The 25878-nt window shown below is 38.4% G+C and overlaps 1 protein-coding gene across 1 annotated transcript; it reads right to left on the reverse strand.

The window, feature by feature from the left end:
* Positions 1-2874: 2874 nt before the first annotated feature.
* ZNF567 (zinc finger protein 567) lies at positions 2875-25690 on the reverse strand. Its single transcript, XM_047709433.1, is given in 7 exon segments — positions 2875-5084; positions 5087-5238; positions 8931-9017; positions 9486-9612; positions 20969-21042; positions 24072-24405; positions 25111-25690. Coding segments are annotated over 5 exon segments (1941 nt in total). The 5' UTR covers positions 20978-21042; positions 24072-24405; positions 25111-25690; the 3' UTR covers positions 2875-3518.
* Positions 25691-25878: the final 188 nt, after the last annotated feature.

A 25878-nucleotide genomic window follows, 5' to 3' on the forward strand; every position in this document is an offset into this window, starting at 1 on the left:
TTCTTTAAATTTTTGCAAGGACATTTCAAGTAGGGTAACTTTTTATGACCAAACATTTGCACAGTATCTTTTTTGCTCCTTCCCTCCTTAGCCAACTCAAGATATTTACATTCTAGGGATTTGCATGAAGAGGGCTTACTATAGGATTAGGAGTAAGGGAAATGCAAAATGTGAAATACAGTTTTAGGATATTTGCTGTTTGTCCTAGGATGCCAAAGGAGTCTGGGACTGGCCTACCTGTTTTTAAAGTTTCCATGACAATGAATACAATAGTAATGTGTCTCTCTCTTCTAATAACACTTCATTCCATCCCCTTCTGTAAGTGATACATATTTTGATGGGTATAGTAACTATGATAAGAAAGTAGAAATTGGGGGAGATCTTGGGAAATAGCTAAAAGTGTAAATATGGGGGCGCCTGGGTGGCTCAGTGGGTTAAGCCGCTGCCTTCGGCTCAGGTCATGATCTCAGGGTCCTGGGATCGAGCCCCGCATCGGGCTCTCTGCTCAGCAGGGAGCCTGCTTCCTCCTCTCTCTCTGCCTGCCTCTCTGCCTGCTTGTGATCTCTCTCTGTCGAATAAATAAATGAAATCTTAAAAAAAAAAAAAATAAAAGTGTAAATATGTAGAGATTCCCAATGATTACTATACAAATTCTTTTGACTTGTTTATGTAGCTTCCTATACTGGAAATTCTCTTAGGTAGGAAAGCAGCCTAGTCATCTGTAAGTTCAAAACACTGTCCATTAGTACACAAGATTTTCTAGTACCTCATACATAAGACCTATTAAAACATGATTATTATGTACCATGTATAGCAATAAAATAAGTATATGCATATAATGCTCTACTGCAAACAAAACATGGCTATTTCAGGACATAATTAGTAAACCAAGAGGCAGGATAGCACATGTAGGAATGCTAGATAATTTCTATTTTTATGACAGCCACAGAAATGCATAGCAGAAAAGAAACAAATGAGAGTAAAATATCCAAGAGAAAGTGACTCACACATTCCCAACATCTTTGGTCAGTTGAGGCTAGAACAGATTCAGTTATACCGTACCTCCCCACTCACTACATACCCAAGGAAAAGGACAGACTTATATCCTTAATTGTTAGCATATAACAGTATTTATTCACATACAAATATAGATTTATTCAGATGAAACTATTAGATTCTCATATTTATGAATATAGATGCTATTACTTACCTTTTTTATTCTAGTATGTTCAAACTGCCCACACTAAAAAAAAAAAAAAACACCCAAAACCTTAAAAAATCCCAAATCCTTCCAAGTATAAATAGCTACCAATAAATTCCACAGTGTTCTGTCTGGCCAGACAAGGTATTATATTTTCTATGATCTTTTCAAGTCTGAATTTGTATCATGTCTGATTTTCCTTATTACCCACTTTTTTTTCCTCTCAAATTATCTGCAAGCCTTGAACAAGCATGTTTCCATTTATTATCCACTGGCAACTGGTGTCCCTTTCTGTAGACAGCCTCAACTGGGGGACAGGGGAAGCTTATTTAGATTTCCACTGCATTTTATTATACACAGTAACAATGTATACAATAAATATGTTATAATCAGGGGCCTTCAGTAACACTGTTCAAGGTGCTGTTGAATTTACTATTTTCACAGAAAGGATGCTATAGATGTTACTGTTTTAGCAGACTTCCAATTCCCAAACATCACAATCCCTCCAGTGATTTTTTTTTTCCAGTGATTTTTAAAAAAAAAGATTTTATTTGAGAGAGCGAGCGAGAGCAACAGAGACCACAAGTGGGGAGAAGAGGGAGAAGCAGGCTCCCCGCTGAGCAGGGAACCCAATTCGGGGCTCCATCCTAACACCTTGGGATCATGACCTGAGCCAAAGGCAGGTGCTTAACCAACTGAGCCACCCAGGCGCCCCTCCAGTAATTTTTGAGAATTTCAGATACCCGCATTTCCTGAGATCGAGGTATAAAGGCTTACTTATATATCTATTTCATAGTTCTGTCTATGTGACTTATTCTCCCAAATTTTACTCATCTATGTCACTTTTTTTTTTAAAAGATTTTATTTATTTGACAGAGAGATCACAAGTAGGCAGAGAGGCAGGCAGAGAGAGAGGAGGAAGCAGGCTCCCTGCCGAGCAGAGAGCCCGATGCGGGGCTCGATCCCAGGACCCCGAGATCATGACCCGAGCTGAAGGCAGCGGCTTAACCCACTGAGCCACCCAGGCGCCCCTCTATGTCACTTCTTAACTTCCCTTTCTCTGGTATGAATTCTTTGATGTTGAATAAGGTGTAAGTTATGGCTAAAAGTATCCCTATAATAATGACAACTATAGGATTCCCTCCAATACGAATTCTCTGGTTGTGTGTAAGCCACAGCTAAATAGTCTTTTTAAATTTATTACACTCATATATTCATGATTAACAGTCTTCTTACAATTACAACATTATATGGATTTTTAAAAATAATTCTCTAGGGGCGCCTGGGTGGCTCAGTGGGTTAAGGCCTCTGCCTTCAGCTCAGGTCATGGTCCCAGAGTCCTGGGATCGAGCCCCACATCGGGTTCTCTGCTCCGCGGGGAGCCTGCTTCCCCCTCTCACTGTCTGCCTGCCTCTCTACCTACTTGTGGTCTCTGTTTATCAAGTGAATAAATAAAATCTTTAAAAATAAATAAATAAATAAATAAAAATAATTCTCTAGTTGGATGACTGCTAAAGACCTTTTCCACAGTGCTTACAATCAGAGCTGTTACTCTCCAAGAAAGGTCTGAGATATTTGGCAGTTATCTACCATAGCTGAAAAAACTTGCATACACCCTTGGTCTGAGTAATTCATCTTAATATAAGATTAACAGAAATATACACACAAATGAATATTTATAGCATTTAAGCAGCATTTTTATTACAACACAAAATTATAAAAAATACAAATATCCATCAAAAGGATAAATAGTGGTATATTGTAAGATGGAAGAGTAAACAGAATGAAAATGAACACATTATTGCCACATGCAATAATGTATGAATCTTAAAAATGTTGAGTGAAACAAGACACAAAAGAATTCATGATACATGATAAAAAAATACATAAAGTTTAAAGACATGCAAAGACTACTTCATGACATTTTAAGCCAGGTACATGGTAATCTTTGGGGAAGTAACAACTGTTTTTTATTCCAGAGCCTAAGGAAAAATATATTTCATATTTTCCTTCTTTTATAGAAACTGACATTATGACCACTCTATCTTGGTCTTCATGTATTATGTAAGTACTTTTTAAAAAAATAAACTGAGTCAACAGAACTTGAAAACTTAAAATTTAGCTTCATTTCTGATAGAATTTAATAACAAATGATCATACCCATTATATATGCTAGTAAACAGTAGTTATGTAGTTGGTACTTTAACTATTATTACATTTGTGATTAAAATTACCTTTTTAAAATGTTTTAGCATGCTGTTTTTTAAACTAAAGTTTTACAATAACTTGGGAAGGCTTTACAAAGAAGTCACATCATTTATTGCATTTCTATGTTTTCTCCCTTGTGAGTTCTCTGATGCACAATGAGGTTTCTCTTATAACTGAAGGACTTACCACACTCATTACAAATATAGGGCTTTTCCCCTGTGTGAGTTCTCTGATGTACAATGAGATTTGTCTTCTGGCGGAAGCACTTCCCACATTCATTACATTTATATGGTTTCTCTCCTGTATGAGTTCTTTGATGGTGAATGAGATATGACTTCCTGCTAAAGGCTTTCCCACACTGAGGGCATTCATAAGATTTCTGTCCTGTATGTATTTTCTGATGTACAGTCAGAGTTGCTTTCTGGCGAAAGGACTTCCCACATTCATTACAAATATAGGGTTTCTCCCCTGTATGAATTCTCTGATGTAGATTCAGATTTGTCTTCTGACTGAAGGACTTCCCACATTCATTACATTCATATGGTTTCTCTCCAGTGTGAGTTCTGTGATGATCAATGAGGTATGACTTCATTCTAAAGGCCTTCCCACAGTGAGGACATTCATAGGATTTTTCCCCTGTATGTGTTCTCTGATGTGCCACAAGGGTTGTCTTCTGGCGGAAGGACTTCCCACATTCATTACAAATATAGGGTTTCTCCTCATTATGAGTCTTCTCATGAAGAGCGAGGGTTGTCTTCTGGGAGAAAGATTTTCCACATTCATTACATATATAGGGCTTTTCCCCTGTGTGAGTCCTCTGATGTACAGTAAGGTTTGCCTTCTGATGAAAGGACTTCCCACATTCTTTACAAATATAGGGTTTCTCTCCTGTATGAATTCTCTGATGTAAAGAGAGTGTTGTCTTCTGGCGGAAGGACTTCCCACAGTCATTACACTCATACGGTTTCTCTCCTGTATGAGTTCTCTGATGACGAATGAGGTGTGACTTCAATCTGAAGGCATTCCTACACTGTGGACATTCATATGATTTCTCCCCTGTATGTGTTCTTTGATGATCAGTGAGGGCTGTCTTTAGGCGAAAAGACTTCCCACATTCGTTACAAACAAAGGGTTTTTCTCCTGTGTGAGTTCTCTGATGGTCAATGAGATAAGACTTCCTTCTAAATGAATTTCCACATTGATGACACTGATAGGGTTTTTCCTCTGTGTGAATTCCCTGATGCAGAATCAATACTGACTTCCTGCAGAAGGACTTCCCACATTCAGTGCATGTATGTTTTTTTTCAATATTGGTTGCTCTTCTCCTTTTATTATATTCAGATGGGTTTTCCCTTCTGTAAGCTCTATTATGTGTAATTAATCCTCCCTTTTTAAGGAAGGCTTTCTCACAGTCATTATATCCAAATGACTGTGCTGGAGTTTCCACCTTATGGTACTGCATAAGTACTTCGTTATGACTAACAGCCCTGCCACGTTGATTATGGGATTTGACTCCAGGTTGAGCTGTCTCTGCTTTAGTATTAAGGAGTGATTTCCCATATCCATGATACTCACTAAGTCTTTTTCTTGCAGGACTTAGATTATTGATGATTAATTCTGAAACATTTTTAAAAATTTTTCCATGAGTGTCATATTCAGGAGGTAGATTTTTTGAATTAATAGGGTTTTGCTTAAAGTAAATGTCTTTTCATATGCATTACTGTTTTCCTTAATCAGTTTTTTGTGGTTGATGAATACAACTGATCTAGAAAACTTATCTTGGTGTTCCTTGAATTTCACTAAAAAGTCTTCCTCTTTCCAATTTTCTTCTACAAAAGAAAATAGTTAATAACAATTTGCAAATCTTCACATTTTTGTTATGGAAAGATCTAGCATATGAGATCAAGAAAGACCCCATGACAAATTACTTTTGGAAAAAGACACAAAACCTAAATAAAAACTCTGCCTCGGTGTGGAAAAAAATAAAAAATTAAGCAATGTACATTAGTAACTTTTGCACTCTCAGTGAGTACAAAGTCCAATGCAGGGTTTTATCTCAGGACCTTGAGATCATAACCTGAGCCAAAATCAAGAGTCAGACTCTCAACCAACTGAGCCACCCAGGTGCCCCTAGAAGGACTAGGCTTTATCCTCCATATAGCTGGGAATCATTTTCTCTTAGAAGAGCTGAGAAAATACTTCCAATAGGAACTATAAAACTGACTAGGGGTATATTTACTGGCATATTCATATTGCTATTATCCTTTCAGGATGGTTTAATAACAAAAATCTCATGATCATAAATTATAACTATTCCTCTTTGCAGACTTATTTTTTCAGGTTTAAAGAAAGGCTGCTGCAAGTCTTTCCCTCATATAGTAAATTATCTTAACTCCAGTTTTCCATATGGTAGACAAGATTAGATTGTTTATTCTCATTCTAAATCGTTAACTTTAACCTTCATTTCTTTTATAATTTTGTAGCTATATTTGACTTCTGTTACTTTGCAATCACCCACATTCAGTAGAACAATGTTAAACCTTGGTTTTTTTCTTCAGTCCATTACCATCAACACCAACATACAAGGAACCTCTGTAAACAAGACTTTAAATCACCTAGATTCACTTTTTATATCCAAACACATTTTCAGAATTGTCCACATATCTGCCAAATCTCACACATAACAACAGTAAGGTCTTGTATTTATTGCATTATAAGTATCTCACTTACTCTTTTTTTTTTTTTAAGATTTTATTATTTATTTGACAGAGATCACAAGTAGGCAGAGAGGCAGGCAGAGAGAAACAGAGAAGCAGGCTCCCTGGCTGAGCAGAGAGCCCTACATGGGACTCGATCCCAGGATCCTGGGATCATGACCTGAGCCAAAGGCAGAGGCTTTAATCCACTGAGCCACCCAGGCGCCCCTCTCACTTACTCATAACACATGCTTTGCTCATGTTCTTTTAATCAGATGGCTTGCCTTCCGGTCTTATTTCTACTCATATTTAGATAATCTTCAAGAAAATGCTACCATTCAATTATATCAAAATTCCTTCACTTATTCCCCCCCACCACTTTAAGCACTATTTCTTTATAACCTGAAAATAGTCATGGTCTAGGAAAGTCAATTTTAACAAATCTTTTTATAAGCTTAATCAAGTCATAAATATTTTGTGAAAAATGCAGATTTTGATAGTAATCCTTTTTCATAGAAAAGAATACTTCATTGGTTATCTCCTTTAACTCTTCTGAGTGTATATTAACACTGTGTATCCTACCTATATAGGTAGTGCTTGGCAGAATTCAACCGTTTCAAACAGAATCTATACTGTGATGGCCTCAGCAGGTACATCTGAAATGAGCTTACCAGTGTAAGCTTTCTGAATGGAGGAGAACATACCTCTTCTATACAGCTCCACAGTTAATGAAGTATCTACTGAATACTTAACATGTTTTATACTAGAGTAATAAGAAAGATTTGAACAGAGGATCTTATCCTCTTAAGGAAAGAATCCTTAAACATAAACCACTTGTAATCAGTTATCAAATTACATAACCATATCCAAGAGTTGTGGTTTAGTTAGTTGGTAGCATGGGAATTCAAAAGAGGATGTGGTGTCATTAAGAAACAGTGTATGGAGGGGCGCCTGGGTGGCTCAGTGGGTTAAGCCGCTGCCTTCGGCTCAGGTCATGATCTCAGGGTCCTGGGATCGAGCCCCGCATCGGGCTCTCTGCTCAGCAGGGAGCCTGCTTCCTCCTCTCTCTCTACCTGCCTCTCTGCCTGCTTGTGATCTCTCTCTGTCAAATAAATAAATAAAATCTTTAAAAAAAAAAAAAAAAGAAAAAGAAACAGTGTATGGAGAAAAAAAAATCTCAGGACTTAAGATAGATAGTATATGAAAGGTAAAACAGAACACAATGAAAAGGACATCTTGACAAATCATAGATGTGTAGAGAACACTGAGGAGACTAGATCAAGTGGAAATTATCAAGTTTTCCACAAGGGAGAAAAGTAAAGTTGAAAAGACAAAATGAAGGCTTATTTTAGTAGTCCTTGAATGAGAATTTCAATTTCATATAATAATAGGGAATAATAAATTAAAAGAGTTAAGACAAAATTATAGCAAAGCCAAGATGTAATTATTGTAGTCAAGACATGAAGTAAGGTAACATCATTTTGTATGACATCAGTCAAAAATGAAAATATGGGAAGATGTCTATCTTACAGGCTGATAAACATAATACAAATTGTGAAGAGATTCACAAGAGATGATGATAGAGACAGAAAAAGCTGATATCAATGGTAGAAATAAAATAATTTAGAAATAGATAATGAGAAAGAATTTAAAAGCTAGGAAAGTTTCATGATTTTCATTTCAACATATTGTCACAAAACAGGTGAAACATCAGAGTGCCGAACTCCTAAAGTACTACAGTGAGGGTGGGAGAAATGTGCTGAGTATCTCAGTGTTAAAGACATCTTCATAAAGAGCTTTAGTCCTCACAATGGATGAGATTACTATAATTTAAAGGCAGATCCCTTGAGGTCAAATTGGAGAAATAAGACTGAGAGTACTGTGAAAAAATATACATTTAAAAATATATGTATCAGTGACAATTATATGCCAGGTATTGTTCCAGGAAATATGGCTAGTAATGAAGAAAAGAGGCCAAGTTGGAAATAATCACTAAGGGAATCAGGATAAGAATAAGTTAATGTTTTACCCACACTAAGGGCTGACTTCAGGAATGGTGATCAGCCATATAAAATGAACCACAGAAGTTTACTGGAAGAAATGATAACTGTGGAATTATCAATCTGGGCCAAGGCAAATAAGTTTTAAAAGCAATAGCTAGATTTGTGGTGAGAAGGGGAGCTTATTAGACTTAGCACAGAAAACAAATCTGAGGTACTAAAAAGAAAAAGAAAAAAATGGAAAGCAATGAGAAGAAAAACATTAGCCAAGAATATTCTGTTCTTTAAAAACAGATTTAAGGGGCACCTGGGTGGCTCAATTGTTAAGCAACTGCCTTCGGCTCAGGTCATGATCCCAGGGTCCTGGGATCGAGCCCTGCATCGGGCTCTCTGCTCAGCAGGGAGCTTGCTTTCCTCTCTCTCTCTGCTGCCTCTCTGCCTACTTGTGATCTCTGTCTGTAAAATAAATAAAATCTTAAAAAAAAAAAAAAAAAAAGAATGCCTAAAAGAAATATATACAATGGTAAGAAGATAAAGAACTGAGAAGGCTAGAAAAAGACACAAATCTCGAAAAAAGATCTACAGGAAGGCTTATAGTACATTCTGACTGAGTGGCAACTATCCTTGATAACATCAAGCAAACTAGAAAGAATATTATATTGGGAAAGTGATATTTGAAAGTTTAAGTTTTGCAGGCATGATAATCATTTAAAAGGTTAGAAGCCTTTAAAAAGACAAAATATTTCAAAGGTGCCACCCACCATGTGACCATTTTAAAATTTATTCTCCACTAGATTTCATCCACCTGAAGAGTGAGAAACTCACCTAAGCAGGTATGACCTGTAAATGATGTCCATGGCTCTTCTCCTCGTTCCAACTTGAGGATCACATCAGGTTTGGTCATGTGACACCCTGATAAAAAAAAATTTGGATTAAGTTGCTTAGGTTTAATGCACTTGAAAAATTATTACAGGGGCGCCTGGGTGGCTCAGTGGGTTAAAGCCTCTGCCTTCGGCTGAGGTCATGATCTCAGGGTCTTGGGATCGAGCCCCACATCCAGCTCTCTGCTCAGCAGGGAGCCTGCTTCCCCCGCTCTCTCTGCCTGCCTCTCTGCCTACTTGTGATCTCTGTCTGTCAAATAAATAAATAAAATTAAAAAAAAAAAAAAAAGAAAAATTATTACAGTACATTTTCAGTACTGCAAATTAAGGTACTTCTTCATGTAAGAGAAAACTTAACATCTTGCTCTGGGTGAGTACACAGTTAGCCTTTCTGTTAACAAATAATTCATCACCTCTTAAGCCTGAAATTCAATGCATAATTCAGGCCCTTTGAAAGGAAATGTATGCTACTGAAAGTTTCAAAGAGAGTTCTTCTTACCCACAGAGATGAGATGGCAATAGTTTTCCAACATCACATCCATGTACAGAGTCTTCTGAGCAGGATCTAGGTGCTGCCACTCCTCCCGAGTAAAGTCCACAGTCACATCTTTGAATGACACTGATGCCTGCAATGGATTGGAACTATGATCAGAGTAAGCTGACCAGATATTGTGGACTACTTTTGATCCTGCTCCTTTGGGGCATTCATATGAATATAAAGAAAGTCAATCATTTTTATTTTGTGATTTACACAGTAAGGTAAACAAAAGTGAAGGCAGACGTACCTGTCACTGAATTTATTTAATAATTAATTCTCAAAATAGAAGTCACTTTGTGCCCCAAAACTTCATTAGCTTACTGGAATGCCAAGACATATAAGGCACAGTCCCTGCATAGCCTCAAAGCAAGGAACACATATCTTTAAGAAAGTATGTATAAACATAAATGCTAGAAAGTGTTAAGGTACTACAGGTACTACAACAAAAGAATATACAAGATGCTCTCTATATTACAAGGGGAGCACAACTCTCAAGGTAAAATTTTTCCCTGTCAAGATTAGGTTATGTGGGAAGAATACTGTTTTAAAATGCATGGGAACAACTTCTGGCATCCAAAACTAATACAATAAATTGGTCAAGAAAACGATCCCTCAGATAAGAATTATTTATAATTAACACAACATGTATATCTGACAGAATTTGGAGCTGGCAGATAAGTGGAAGATTTAGAAATAAATTCATTCTTTCTTCCTTCCTTTTTCACCCTCCCTCCCTCCCTCCCTTCCTTTCTTTCTTTTTTAAAGTAGGCTCCACACCTAGTGTTGAGCCCAACACAGGGCTTGAACTTATGACTGTGAGATAAACACCTGAGCTGAGATCAAAGGATGCTTGACCAATTGAGTCACGCTGGAAATAACTTTTTTTTTTCTTTTAAGATTTTATTTATTTATTTGACAGAGAGAGAGATCACAAGTAAGCAGAGAGGCAGGCAGAGAGATGGGGGAAGCAGGCTCCCTGCTGAGCAGAGAGCCCAATGTAGGGCTCAATCCCAGGACCCTGAGATCATGATCTGAGTGGAAGGTAGAGGCTTAACCCACTGAGTCACCCAAGCGCCCATGGAAATAAATTCTTGAAGTCAGAGAACTACAGAAATGATGAGAACCAAAATGAGAGTATAAACACTACCAGAACTCCAGGTTGGTAGTTAAACTAAGCAATTGTTGGGGAAGTCACAGAGGACTTAGCAAAAAGATGCCAGAAAAGAGTTGTGAAAAACTTGCACCTTGAGATTCTGAGATTTCTGCATTTTTGATTAACAGCATTACATAACCTGCTCATAGCTCAAGCAAAAGAAAACTGAAGTCTTACAGGATGGAGGTGTTTGAATTTGCAGCTCACAAAGCAGCAGGAAATGAGGGGTAAAAAACACTGGAAGAAAGAGACCTACAGAAAGTAAAACCTAAAATATAAGTATAAATACCAATTCCTTAATAAGAGTTAAGGTACATGAACATGAAGAAAACCTACCTCCCCTCCCCTTAGGGGCCTAGGGTCCAAAGCAGTAGGTAGAAGCTTAAAGAACTGAGCTGATCTATCAGCTGCTTTACACTTGGGGGTAGGGGCAGAGTTTAAAGTTTGATTTCAACCAAATCAGCTGCCTGCTAGAACAAAAACAATTTTTGTTCTAAAAAATTTTGTTCTAAAAAAAAATATATATATATATTCCTCAGGAAAAAAAAAAAAAGAAATAACAGAATCACATTACTGTATTATTCATGATATCCAGGTTTCTAGAAAAATTACTAAGCATTCACACACACAAAAAAACAAAATAAGAGGAAGGGGAATATGACCCATGTTCAGAAAAAGCCAGTCAGAGAAACTAAAATCCCCAATGGGCCCCTATGTTGGATTTTGCAAAAAAAACAAAACAAAACAAAACAAAAAACACTTCAAGGCAGCGATTTTTTTAAAAAAGATTTTTATTTATTTATTTGACAGATCACAAGCAGTCAGAGAGGCAGGCAGAGAGAGAGAGAGGAGGAAGCAGGTTCCCCACTGAGCAGAGAGCCTGATGCGGGTCTCGATCCCAGGACCCCGAGACCATGACCTGAGCCGAAGGCAGAGGCTTTAACCCACTGAGCCACCCAGGCGCCCCAAGGCAGCTATTCTTAAAGTATTCAACATAATGAAAACCTGGGCATGGAAATAGATATAACTAAAAAGTCAATACATGAATGAAAATAAACTATTAAAATGTATTTGAATGACACAAAATATAACATATATACAAACAGATGATTAAAAAACAAGTTGGGGCACCTGAGTGCTCAGTCAGTTAAGTATGTGACTTGATTTCAGCTCAGGTGATGATCTCAGGGTCGTGGGATTAAGCCCTATGTCAGGCTCCATGCTCAGTGGGGATTCAGCTTGAGATTCTCTCTCTCCCTCTTCCCCTTCCCTTGCCTCCCCTAAATTAAATGAATAAATAAGTAAATCTTAAAAAACAACAAACAAAACAAAACCTCATTCCAAAATAGGAAGAACCTGAAATGCACATTAGTAAGTGTAAGAAGCCAATCAGAAAAGGCTGTATGAGGGGCACCTGAGTGGCTCAGTGCATTAAGCTTGGTCATGATCTCAGGGTCCTGGGATCAAGCCCTGAACCAGGCTCTCTGCTCAGCAGGGAGCCTGTTCCCCGCCCCACCCCCCCAATGCCTGCCTACCTGTGATCTTTCTTTGTCAAATAAATAAATAAAATCTTTTAAAAAAATTATTTAAAAAAAAAAAAAAGAAAAGGCTGTATGATTCCAACTATGATAGTCTGGAAATGCAAAACTATGGAGACAATTAAAAAAAAATAGAGGAAGGGATAAGTGAGTGTAGCACAGAGAATTTTAGAACAGTGAAACTATTCTATATAATACTATAATGGTGGATATATCATTGTATATTTGTTAAAATCCACTGGATATGGATATATAAGACCAAGAGTGAATCTTAATGTAAACCGTAGACCTAGGGAAATAATGATGTGTTAATGTAGATTCACTGTAATGAATGTATCACTGTGTAGAGCAAAATGTTGATAATGGGGAAACTATTCATGTGTGGGGACAGGGGGTAAATGGAAATTCTGTACTTTTTGGAAAAAAAAAATATTTTTAAGTAATCTTATACCCAATCTGAGGCTTGAACCCACAATCCCAGATTAAGAGTCACATGCTCCATGGACTGAGCCAGCTAGACACCCTGAAACTGTACTTTCTATACAATTTTGCCATGAACCTAAAACTGCCTTAAAATATAGAATATATTTAAATGGATTAAAAAAACAGGTTAGTAAAGACACTTGCAGATTGAAAGTGAGGGGATAGAGAACCCTTTATCATGCTAATGGACATCAAGAGAAAGCTGGAGTAGCCATACTTTTTTCAGGCAAACCAGATTTTTTAAAAAAATCTTTAAGATTTTATTTCTTTGATAGGAAGACAGAGATCACAAGTAGTCAGAGTGGCAGGCAGAGGGAGAGGGAGAAGCAGGCTCCTCGCTGATCAGAGAGTCTGATGTGGGTTTGATCCCAGGACCTTGGGGTCATGACCCAAGCTGAAGGCAGATGCTCAACTGACTGAGCCACGTAGGAACCCGCAAGCTAGATTTTAAACCAAAGACTGTAATAAGATATGAATAAGGGCATTATATCATAATAAAGGTGTCTATTCAACAAGAAAATCTAACAAGTTTAAATATTTATGCTCCCAACTTGAGACTACCCAAATATACAAATCAATTAATAACAAACATAAAGAAGTTTATTGATAAAAATACAATAACTTACAGCAATGGAGAGATCATCTAAGCAGAAAATCAACAAGGAAACAATGGCTTTGAATGATACACTGGACCAGATGGACTTAACATATATTCAGAACACTTCATCCTAATGCAGCAGAATACACATTTTTTTCCAGTGCACATGGAACATTCTCCAGAAAAGATCACATACTGGGTCACAAAACAGGCCTCAACAAGTATGAAACAACTGTGATTATACCATACATATTTTCTAACCACAACACTATGAAACTTGAAGTCAACCACAAGAAAAAATTTGGAAAGACCATAAATACATGGAGGTTAAAGAGCATCCTACTAAAGAATGAATGGGATAATCAGAAAATTAAAGAAGAAATAAAAAAAATACATGAAAGCAAATGAAAGTGAAAACACAACAGTCCAAAATCTTTGGGATGAAGCAAAAATGGTTTTAAGAGGAAAGTACAGAACAATACAGGCCTACCTCAAGAAACAAAACTCTCAAATACACAACCTAACCTTATACCTAAAGGAGCTAGAAAGGTAACAGGAAAGAAAGCCTAAAGTCAGAAGAAGGGAAATAATGAAGATTAGAGCAGAAATAAATGATAGACAAAAAAAAAAAAACAACCCCAGGAGATCAGATGAATCAGACTAAGCACTGGTTCTTTGAAAGAATTAATAAAATTAATAACCCCCTAGCCAGACTTACCAAAAAGAAGAGAAAGGACCCAAATCAATAAAATCACAAATGAAAAAGGAGATCACAACCAACACAACCAACAAAAATACAAATGATTTTGAGAGAACATTATTAAAAATCATATGCCAACAAACAAGGCAATCTGGAAGAAATGCATAAATTCCTAGAAATATACAAATTACCAAAACAGAAACAGGAATAGAAAACTTGGAGAGACCCATAACCAGCAAAGAAACAAAATCAGTAATCAAAAATCTCTTAACAAACAAAAGTTCAGGGCCTGATGGCTTCCCAGGAGAATTCTACCAAACATTTAAAAAAGAGTTAATACCTATTTTTCTCAAACTGTTCCAAAAAAATAGAAATGGAAGGAAAACTCCCCAACACATTCTACAAGGCCAGCATTACCCTGATTCAGAAACCAAAGCTCACACCAAAAAGGATAATTATAGGCCAATATCACAGACGAACATGAATGTAAAAATTTTCAACAAGAATAAACCTAACCAGAGTAAAAGATCTGTACTCTGAAAACTATAGAACACTAACAAATGGAATCCAACAGTACATTAAAACAATTATTCACCATGATCAAGTGGGATTTATTTCTGGGCTGCAAGGGTGGTTCAGTATTGCATTATCAATCAACATGGCTCCACATTAATAAAAGAAATGATAAGAAACATACAATCTTGGGGCAACTGGGTGGCTCAGTGGGTTAAGCCTCTGCCCTCAGCTCAGGTCATGATCTCAGGGTCCTGGGATCGAGCCTGGCATTGGGCTCTCTATTCAGCAGGGAGCCTGCTTCCCCACCCCTCTCTGCCTACTTGTGATCTCTGTCAAATAAATAAAATCTTAAAAACAAACAAACAAACACACAATCCAGTCAATAGATGCAGAAAAAGCATTTGACAAAATACAGTATCCATTCTTGATAAAAACCCTCAACAAAGTAGGGATAGATGGAACATACCTCAACATCATAAAGGCCACATACGAAAGACATACAGTAAATAACATCCTCAACAGGGAAAAAACGAAAGCCTTTTCCCTGATGGTCAGGAACAAGACAATGATGTCCACTCTCACAATTGTTATTTAACATAGTACTGGAAATTTTAACCTCAGCAATCAGGCAACAAAGAGAAAAGGCACCCAAATTAACAAGGAAGAAGTCAAACTTTCACTTTTTTTTTTTTAAGATTTATTTATTTGTCAGAGAGTGAGAGGAGCGAGAGCGAGCACAGGCAGACAGAGTGGCAGGCAGAGGCAGAGGGAGAAGCAGGCTCCCTTGCCCAGCAAGGAGCCCGATGTGGGACTCGATCCCAGGACGCTGGGATCATGACCTGAGCCGAAGGCAGCTGCTTAACCAACTGAGCCACCCAGGTGTTCCAAACTTTCACTATTCACAAACATGATATTCTATGTTGAAAGACTCCACCAAAAAATTGCTAGAATACAGGATTTCAGCAAAGTTGCAGTTTACAAAATCAACACAAAGATATCTGTTGCATTTCTATACAGCAATAATGAAGCAGCAGAAGAGAAATCAAGGAATCAAATCCCATTTACAGTTGCACCAGGAATCATAACTTATCTAGGAATAAACCTAACCAGAGTAAAAGATCTGTACTCTGAAAACTATAGAACACTTAAGTCTTGGGGCACCTGGGTGGCTCAGTTGGTTAAGCATCTGCCTTTGGCTAAGGTCATGATTTCTGGGTCCAGGGATTGAGTCCCATGTTGGGCTCCCTGCTCAGTGGGGAGTCTGCTTCTCCCTCTCCTGCTCTTTCCCCACACTTGTGCATGCTCTCTCTCTTAAATAAATAAATAAACTCTTAAAAAAAAGACTATCAAAACATAATTAGTATAAACAAAATTGTGGTTTATTCATATACTTGAGTACTACTTAGGCCCAGGTCAGACTCTGTACTCAGCACTGAGTCAGCCTGTTGCTCTCCCTCTGCTCCTCCACCTGCTCATGCACATTCTCTAAGAAATAAATAAAATCTTAAAAAAAAAAAGCGTGCTCTAAATATGAAAACATAGGGAGGTTAAAGTAAAAAGGATGGAGGGGCACCTGGGGGGCTCAGTTGGTTGAGGGTTCAACTCTTGGTTTTGGCTCAGATCATAATCTAAAGGTTCTTGAACTGAGCCCCCCATTAGGCTCCATGCTCAGTGGAGAGTCTGCTTGAGGATTCTCTCCCTCTGCCCTTCTCCCTGCTCACACTCTCTAAAATAAATAAATCTTTTTTTAAAAAAAGTTTGGAAAACATGTACACTGTGTAACTACTAATTGTAAGAAAGCCAAATGGATATAGTATCAAATAATATATATTTCAGAACAAAGACTATTAGTAGGGATTAAATAAGGCATTTCATAATAACAGTGTGGGTCACTTCATGAGAGAATATAACTATTGTAAATGTGAATGCACCTAAAAACAGAACTTCTAAATATGTTAAATAAGAACTGGTAGAATATAAAAGGAAAAGTAGACAAAACCAAAATTATAACTGAGGATTTCAACTTTCCTCTCAGTCATTGCTATAACAGACTGGAAATCAATAAAGATACAGAAGTCTTTACCATCACAATCAACCAATTTGACCTGATTATTTAGAGAATACTTTACCTAATAACATCAGAATAAATACTCTATATACATCCACACAGCACAGTGATCTACTTAAAATATAATCTGTGCCACAATAAAAGCCTCCATAAATTTAAGATTGAAATCAAACAGAATATGTTCCCTAAATGCAAAGAATAAAAGTAGAAATCAATAATAGAAAGCTATATGGAAAATCCCCGAGATTTGGAAATTAAGTACATTTCTTCTAAACAACCAATAGGTTGAAAAAGAAATCACAGGGGAAATTAGAAAATATTTTCAACTGAATCAAAATAAAAATACAACATGTTCAAATTTTTTTGTGCTTAGAGGGAAATTTATAGCAATAAATCCTTCTGTTAGAAAAAAAGTAAGGTCTCATAAGCTTCCATCTGCAAAACTGATGATTTAATTAAACCCAAAGCATTGGGGGGAAAAAAGGAAACAAAAAAGATAAGAACTAAAGAAAGAAACAGAAAAACAATGGAATAAATCAATGAAACCAAAAGCTGGTGCTTTGAAACATTCAATGAAATTGATAAACCTCAGCCAACTGACCAAGGAAAAGAAGAAGACACAAATTACCAGTAACATAAATGAAAGAAGGCCATTGCTATAGACTACAGAGACATCAAAAGGATAAAAAGTATATTTTGGACAACTCTGTGTCAATAAATTTGATAAATTCCTTGAAAGATACAAACTATAGAAACTCATGGAAGGGTAAAAACCCAATAACCTGAATATCCCTAATTCTACTAAGGAAATTGAGCTGCTAGTTAAACAACTTCCCACAAAAAAATCTCCAGGCTAAAATGGCTTTACTGGTGAATTCTAAGAAACATTTTAAGAAGAAATAATACCAATTTACACAAATTCTTTCAGAAAGTAAGAGGAGAGAATACTTCCCAACTTATAAGAATTACCCTGATATTGGGGTGCCTGAGTGGCTGAGTCGTTTGAGCAGCTGACTTTTGGGTTTGGCTCAGGTCATGATATAGGGTCTGAGATTGAGCCCTATGTCCAGCTCAGTGGGGAGTTTACTTGAGATTCTCTTTCCCGAGATTCTCTCTTTCCCTTGTCCTCTGCCCCTCCCCTACTCGCATGCATGCCCACTTCTCTCTCTCTCTCTCAATAAATAAATCTTTTAAAAAAAGAATTACCCAGCGGCGCCTGGATGGCTCAGTGGGTTAAAGCCTCTGCCTTCGGCTCAGGTCATGATCCCAGGGTTCTGGGATCCAGCCCCGCACTGGGCTCTCTGCTCGGCAGGGAGCCCTGCTTCCTTTCCTTTCTCTGCCTGCTTGTGATCTCTGTCTATCAAATAAATAAATAAAAATCTTAAAAAAAAAAAAAAGAACTACCCTGATACCAAAACTAAACAAAGGTATTACAAGAAAAATTAGACCAAATTCTTCTGACTCATAAACAAGACTTTTTTAACAATGTGTTAGCAAATTCATTAGGCAGTATATAAAAAAATATATCATGACAAAGTGGCATTTATCCTAGGGCTAATAAGTTGACTGAACACTTCAATATAATTCACTGTGTTAATAGAAAAAAAGAAAAGTCATATAAGGGGGACTAAACCATAGATTCAGAAAAACTTCTGAAAAAATTCAACACCCTCTCATTATAAAAACTATCAGCAAACTAATAAATCTATGTAAAACTTACAGCTAATATCATACTTAATAATGAAACACTGAATACAAGGTAAAAATGTCTATTCTCACCACTTTTATTCAACATTGTACTGAAGGGTCTAGGCAATGTAGTAAATGAATAGATTGAAAAGCAAGACAGAAAACAGTTATTATTCACATATGACATGACTGTCTATGTAGAAAATCCTAAAGAATATACAAAAAAATTACTAGAATAAGTGACTTTAGAAAGATTGTAGATCATTATACAAAAATGAATTGCGGGGTGCCTGGGTGGCTCAGTGGGTTGAGGCCTCTGCCTTCAGCTCGGGTCATGATCCCAGGGTCCTGGGATCGAGCCCCGAGTTTGGCTCTCTGCTCAGCGGGGAGCCTGTTTCCCCCTCTCTCTCTCTGCCTGCCTCTCTGCCTACTTGTGATCTCTGTCTGTCAAATAAATACAAATTTTAAAAAAATCTTAAAAAAAAAAAAGAATTGCATTTTCACATATTAGTGGTAAACAGTGAGAATTTGAAATAAAAATGAATAACATTGGGGCACCTGGGTTCCTCCGTGGGTTAATAAAATTTTTAAAAACATGAGTAACATTTACAGTAACATTAAAAAAAAAATACCCAGGGATCGATATATCAAAACATGAGCAAGAAGGTAAACATAAAACAACAAAGCATTACTGAAAGAATTTAAAGATCTAAACAAAAAGATGTACATCATATTCATGAATTGGAAAATATTTATTATTTTTTTAAGATTTTATTTATTTATTTGACAGACCGAGATCACAAGTAGGCAGAGAGAGGAAGGGAAGCAGGCTCCCCACTGAGCAGAGAGCCCGATGTGGGGTTTGATCCCAGGACCCTGGGATCATGGATTGAGCTGAAGGCAGAGGCTTTAACCCACTGAGCCACACAGGCATCCTGGAAAATTATATTATTATTAATGATGACTGTTCTTGAATTTAAACTGTAAATAAGCATTTTAACATTTTTCACCCTAGTGGGCTGTCTTTACACATTCTTCTACTGTGCTTTAGGTCTGAGGCTATAAAAAGTATAAGAGAACAGTTGTTGATTAATGTTTAAGTACAGAGTTTCTGTTTAGGATGATGAAAACCTTCTGGAAATACATAGTGCTGCTGGTTACATAACACTGTCAATGTCCTTCATGGGACTAAACTATAAACTTAACAATGGCTAAAATGGTGAAATTTTATATTAAGTCTATTTTAACACACACACACAAACAGGAAAGCATAGAAACACAAAGATCCATTGTGAGTACTGGGTGAGCAAAGGTGTTAAATGGAAAAGGAATAAAGGTGTTGAATGGGTGAACAAGTGACCACGGTATGCAAGAGGCACTCAAAATAAAGATATCAGTGGAGATAAAGGAACTGGGTTATAAGGAATAAGATTCACCACTAAATTGTGCAGTGGAAGGCAGACATTTATTTAACTCAAGCTAATTGTATTAGTAGGTGGGTATGGGACTGGGGCCAAAAGCAGATTGAAAACAAAACACGAAAGAACAGGATGGGCAGGAGATGAGATAAATCTTGGCCAGATGCCTGAAGTATCTGTGGAACATGCAGGTGGTGATATTTAGTTGGAGACTGGATATGCTTTTGACAGAGTTTTAGGTTTAAAATTATGTCATCATTAGAATAGTGGTTGACTGTGAATAGAAACAGGAGGCTGTAAAGAGAAGAGAACCGATAAAGAATCTGGAGAACACTAGTATTTAAGAGGTCCAGACACACAGATGAATTTTCACTCTTTTTAAAGATTTTATTTATTTATTTATTTATTTATTTAGAGAGCATGTGCAAGTAAGTGGAGGGGCGGGAGGGTGAGCACAAAGGGAGAGGGGGAGAGAGAGAATCCCAAGTGGACTGGGACAAGGAGCTCAATCCCGTAACCCCAAAACCATGATCTGAGCCAAAACCAAAAGTCAGACACTTAACCAAATGAGCTACCCAAGTGCCCCTCAAGATGAATTTTCTGAAAGAACCGAGACAGTAACATCTTTGAAACCAAGAACAGACTATTTCCAGAATTATACTTGTAATTCAATATGGTGATCTAAACATATACATTTATTTCTCCTGCATCCAAATATAAAATTATAAGAAATTTAAACATAGCAACACCATTAGCATAATGGGGGAGTGTTACTAGCAGGCCAGGTTTTTAGGAATTGTTAGCAGTTATAAGCAAAACTGAAGGATCAAACAGGAGAAAAGCAAGATTCTCAGTTTTGTACAATTTGCCCAGCACCACTTGATTCTCAAAGCCTCAAAACAAGACTCCTTGCCACTTGCTAATAGTAATCTATCAATTCTATCTCCATCTCCACTGTTTTTATCTAAGTAAGACAAGTTCATGCAGTAATATGTTCTCATATGAGGAAATGGATTTTTGTCCCAGCTCTGCTTCTGGGAGAAGACTGAGAAAGATGTTCAAGGATATACCCGCTTGATGTGTGAACACTGACTAAAATTAGGAGCATTTATGGAAGGAAAAGGCTTATCTGGCCAATACAGGAAGTAATGGGGACCGCTTCTCTGTAGAAGATAGGCAGGAGGATTTAGTGCAGAAAGGCAAATGCTCAAATACCCATTAAAAAAAAAAAAAAAAAAAAAAAAGATGATTTTGGAAAGGAGAGAGAAACCATCATCTCACCTGAGCCATGGTTTTGAGATCTGCAAGATGTGACCAGTCTTCCTTTGGGTTCCTCTTTGGAAAAGAGGCAGTTCCTATGAAGGCAAAGCCAAGATGAAAAGAAGCCACATGACACTATACATGCCTTACAGCTCTCATATGCCTTAGGACTCAAATGAATTTGCCTCCATTTCCCTTGCTTCGGCCCTTGACTGCTGCGCACATTCCACAAAATTAATGGGGGTAGAATGAGATAGATAGATCTTATTTTATCCCCAAATCCAGAGATACATGCCTTTGGGCAACAGATTAGATTTCAGGCAAGTTCCCCTCCTTTTTTTTTTTTAAGATTTTATTTATTTGTTAGAGAGAGAGAGCATGTGGGAGCACAGGCAGACAGAGTGTCAGGCAGAGGCAGAGGGAGAAGTAGGCTCCCTGCCGAGCAAGGAGCCCGGTGTGGGACTTGATCCCAGGACTCTGGGATCATGACCTGAGCCGAAGGCAGCTGCTTAACCAACTGAGCCACCCAGGTGTCCCAAGTTCCCCTCCTTTTTAGCATCATCTTTTCTCTCTTAGCAGCCTACCTCCAAGCTGCTTTCTGTAAGGCTCTACCATTTATACTATCACCAGCAATACATGAGAATACCTGTCACTCCACATCCTGACAAATGCTGATACAAACTTGTTGATGCCTGCCTATCTAATAGATGGAAATTGTGGTTCTAGGTTTTATTTTTATTATGACAGAAAATAAGCTTTTCATAAGTATAAAACCTTAATTTCTCATGTGAATGGTCTCTTATAATTCTTTCATTCCTCTATCATACTTTTATTTTCTAGATTGGTTATTAAATCTTTTTAAGATGAAGGAAATATTGTGTTTTTTTAAAATATTTTTATTGGGGCACCTGGGTGGCTCAGTGGGTTAAACCTCTGCCTTCAGCTCAGGTCATGATCTCAGGGTCCTGGGATCAAGTCCCGCATCGGGCTCTCTGCTCAGCAAGGAGCCTTGCTTCCTCCTCTCTCTCTGCCTGCCTCTCTGCCTACTTCTGATCTCTCTCTGTCAAAAAAAAAAAAAAAAAAAAAAAAAAATATATATATATATATATATATTTATTTATTTATTTATTTGATAGAGCACAAGGAGGGGGAGCAGTAGGGGCCTCTGGGTGGCTCAGTGGGTTACAGCCTCTGCCTTGGGCTCAGGTCATGATCCCAGGGTCCTGGGATCAAGCCCTCATCGGGCTCTCTGCTCAGCGGGGAGCCTGCTTCCACTTCTCTCTCTCTGCCTGCCTCTCTGCCTACTTGTGATCTCTGCCTGTCAAATAAATAAATAAAAATCTTTAAAAAAAAAAAAAAAAAAAAAAAAAAGGAGGGGGAACACCAGGCAGAGAGAGGGGAAGAAGTAGGCTCCCTGAGGGAGCCCGATGTGCAGCTCAATCCCAGGACACTGGGATCATGATGTGAGCTGAAGGCAGATGCTTAACCAACTGAACAACCCAGGCGTCCCATAAATACTGCATTCACTTAACGTACTTTTTTATAGCTTCTCAATTGACTTTGTGTTTTTCCTACGCAAAAATAACTTATAACAGATTATTGACCATCTGGTTTAGTGCTGTCAGGTGTTCAATAACATATTTCCTCCCTTCATCAAAACTGCCATCAAATACTTTATTTCCGGGGCACGTGGGTGGCTCAGTGGGTAAAAGGCTCTGCCTTCGGCTCAGGTCATGATCCCCGAGTCCGGGGATCGAGCCCCGCATCGGGCTCTCTGCTCAGCGGGGAGCCTGCTTCCTCCTCTCTCTGCCTGCCTCTCTGCCTACTTGTGATCTTTGTCTGTCAAATAAATAAATAAAATCTTAAAAAATAATAATAAATTAAAAAAATACTTTATTTCCTTTATATATTTGAGTACATCTGCATTTTACATTTAATTTCACTGACCTGTTCACTTAATTATCTGGATGACTCTGCAGTTACTACATTTTTAAAACATATTTTAGTATCAGGTTAGGGCTATTTCCCCCTTTATCATTTTCTTTCAGAATTTTTGGCTTTTCATATTCTCCCAAGAATTTTATTTTATTTATTTATTTGTCAGAGAGCGAGAGCACAAGCAGGCAGAAGCAGAAAGAGAAGCAGCCTCCCTGTTGAGCAAGGAGCATGATGCAGGACTTGATCCCAGGACTCTGGGATCATGACCCGAGCCAAAGGCAGCCGCTTAACTGCCTGAGCCACCCAGGCATCCCTTTCGTAAGAATTTTAGAAAGTGCAAAAATTTTACTGACATTTTAATGGAACTGCATGATGTTAAGGGAGTTTTAACACTTTATCACTTTGAGTCTTCCTATTCTTTTATTCAAGCCTGACTTTTTGAGTCCCTTCAGAACATTCTTTTTTCACAGATTACAAAATCCTTTGTATCTCATATTTTTGACGGCCACTGATCATTTTCCATAGTTTTCTGATACATACGTATACATATATATAAGCACACATATAAAGCCTATTGATTTGTCAGTATTTTTTCCAACAAACCTCTGAGTTTTCTAATTGTTGTCATTGTTTTTTTTTTTTTAAAGATTTTATTTATTTATTTGACAGAGATCACAAGTAGACGGAGAGGCAGGCAGAGAGAGAGAGGGAAGCAGGCTTCTTGCTGAGCAGAGAGCCCGATGTGGGACTCGATCCCAGGACCCTGAGATCATGACCTGAGCCGAAGGCAGCGGCTTAACCCACTGAGCCACCCAGGCGCCCTGTTGTCATTGTTTTTAACAGCATGGTAACTTAGGAATTTTTCTCTCAGTCTCAGCAGATGTCCCAAAGATGGTGAGCAAAACAAGCTTCTAAGTGTCTCTCATTCTAAAATAAAATCTTGTAAAAAACGTAAGGTTTTGCTCCAGTTAATTTAACGCCGACTAAAAGAGGCTGGAGAGGCTGAAAGAAGGAAATGTCTAGGAGAGTAAAAATTATTTTTAGGGCACAGTTTTCCAGGGGAAGAAAACAAGAGGCTCCCCAGAGGCTGATGCCACTGGAAACCAAAGTGGTGAGAGAATTGGGGGGAAATGTACATATTTCCAGGATCTGAGAGGGCAAAGTGACTGAGAGAGTTAATTCTCACCTGAGCTCTAGATGGGCAACCCATGGATGGAGACTGCCTGGGTTGGCTTGGATCCTCTTGTCCAAGAGGACTCACCGGAGAGACAAGACCCACCAGAGCAGGTGGACTACTGCATGCCCAGAGGAAACACTGAGGAGACAGCTGGAGAAGTGGCTGTACCCATGAGAAGGGAAGTGTATCTGGAAGTTCCCAGCAGTGGGTTCTCTCAGAAGGTTAAGAGCTGACTTACACTAAATTATAATGGTACCAATCATGTTAGCTTCTTCTTGTCCCTGACTTCTGACTTGTTTCCTGTTTTCCAGCTCCCAATCCATTCCAGCTAGAGACTACCCACCTAGAGGGGGTAAAGAAGAGACAAAATAGAGGTTGAGGAATTAAAGAAGAAACTAACTGATCATGTACTCTTTTCCCTGGCAGGCTTCCAGCAGGAGGGAGAGTTTTTACTTTTAAAACAAATTCAAGTATAGATGAGACTAATCTTACATTTTAATGTTCAACAGATTCAGTCTTCAGAATGACTGAAATTACTGAATCTGTCTAGGAGAGATTCATCCAAATAGAAACTCTGAGTGGCAATTATGGGAGAAATTTTTTACGTGTGTACTCCCAAATGGTATACTCATTTGAACATACAAGTTATTAGTCAGTATGCGGTTTCCCAGTATACAATCCTACCTACAATCCTGAAAATTATTTTTATTTTGCTTCTTTTTCTCCATTAAAAAAAAAATCTCTATTTCTACTGTCTAATTGCCACAGGGTAAAATTTTACAAGCGTATAAAAAGGCCAATATTCAGATAATATAAACATATTTAACTGGTCATGCATCCAGTTTCTCAAGCGCTCCATCTCAGTCACACAATAGACAATATTCATGAATTGCCGCGGACTGTGCACACAAAACACTTTAAAGATTAGACAAAGACTCAATTATATCACCCACGAACAATCACGATCCCATAAAAGACACACGTCATGCATAATCTCACAGAGCCCATAACAGACTTCTACACAAAGTAACGAAATTTTACTACATACCCCTTCCCTTACTGTCGTCTCTCCAAAGTCGCATGCAGTCTCAAACACAAATCGACTCGTAACCTATTTGAAAAATTAGACACACCGAGACCTTATCACTTTCACAACCGGTTCCACAACGTCACACGGAGTAACACATGCTCAAACCACACAAGGAAAGCCACAAAAAGCTACACGAACTGAACGCCCTTGTGTGCCAGGCCGCACTGCGAGACGGGGTTTCCTCATGGGGGAAAAAACCCAAAATTCCTGCCCTCCCCAACCTCACGGGCTTCTAGTTTCCTCTTCGGCGCTGTCCATCCTGGACTACCCGTTGCCTCTAGGGCGCTCCCCGGCCCAGGCTCCCTATTCCCTCCCTCCTCCGTGTTCCTCGGCCTTGGATTCTGGTTCCTTCTGCTTAGTTCTCGCTTCCCTCCTCGCTCTATGCAGGGTCCAGACTCTCGCCTTCCTCCCGGGCCTTCTTGGCCCAGGTCCCCTCTTCCTTCCTCGCTTTTCCCAGCCCAGGTTCCCGCCTCCCTCTTCGGCATTCCCCCCGGGTCCCGCCATCACCCGCCTTCTCCGCCTCCGTAGGACCCACCAGCCTCACCTTCGACCACTGGTCAGCTGTCTGCGCTTGCGTACTCCCGCGCGGGCTGTACCTCCCAAGTGTCTCCGCGGCTCGGTCTTTGAGACGAAGCCCCGGTGCGCGCGCGTGCGCGCCTTCTCGACATACGGGCTTTTCCGACCTTGAACTACATTTCCCACAGCCCCTTTGCAGCTTTTGAAAAG

This window comes from Lutra lutra, chromosome 17 (assembly GCF_902655055.1).
Source record: "Lutra lutra chromosome 17, mLutLut1.2, whole genome shotgun sequence".
NCBI classification, from domain to species: Eukaryota; Metazoa; Chordata; class Mammalia; order Carnivora; family Mustelidae; genus Lutra; species Lutra lutra.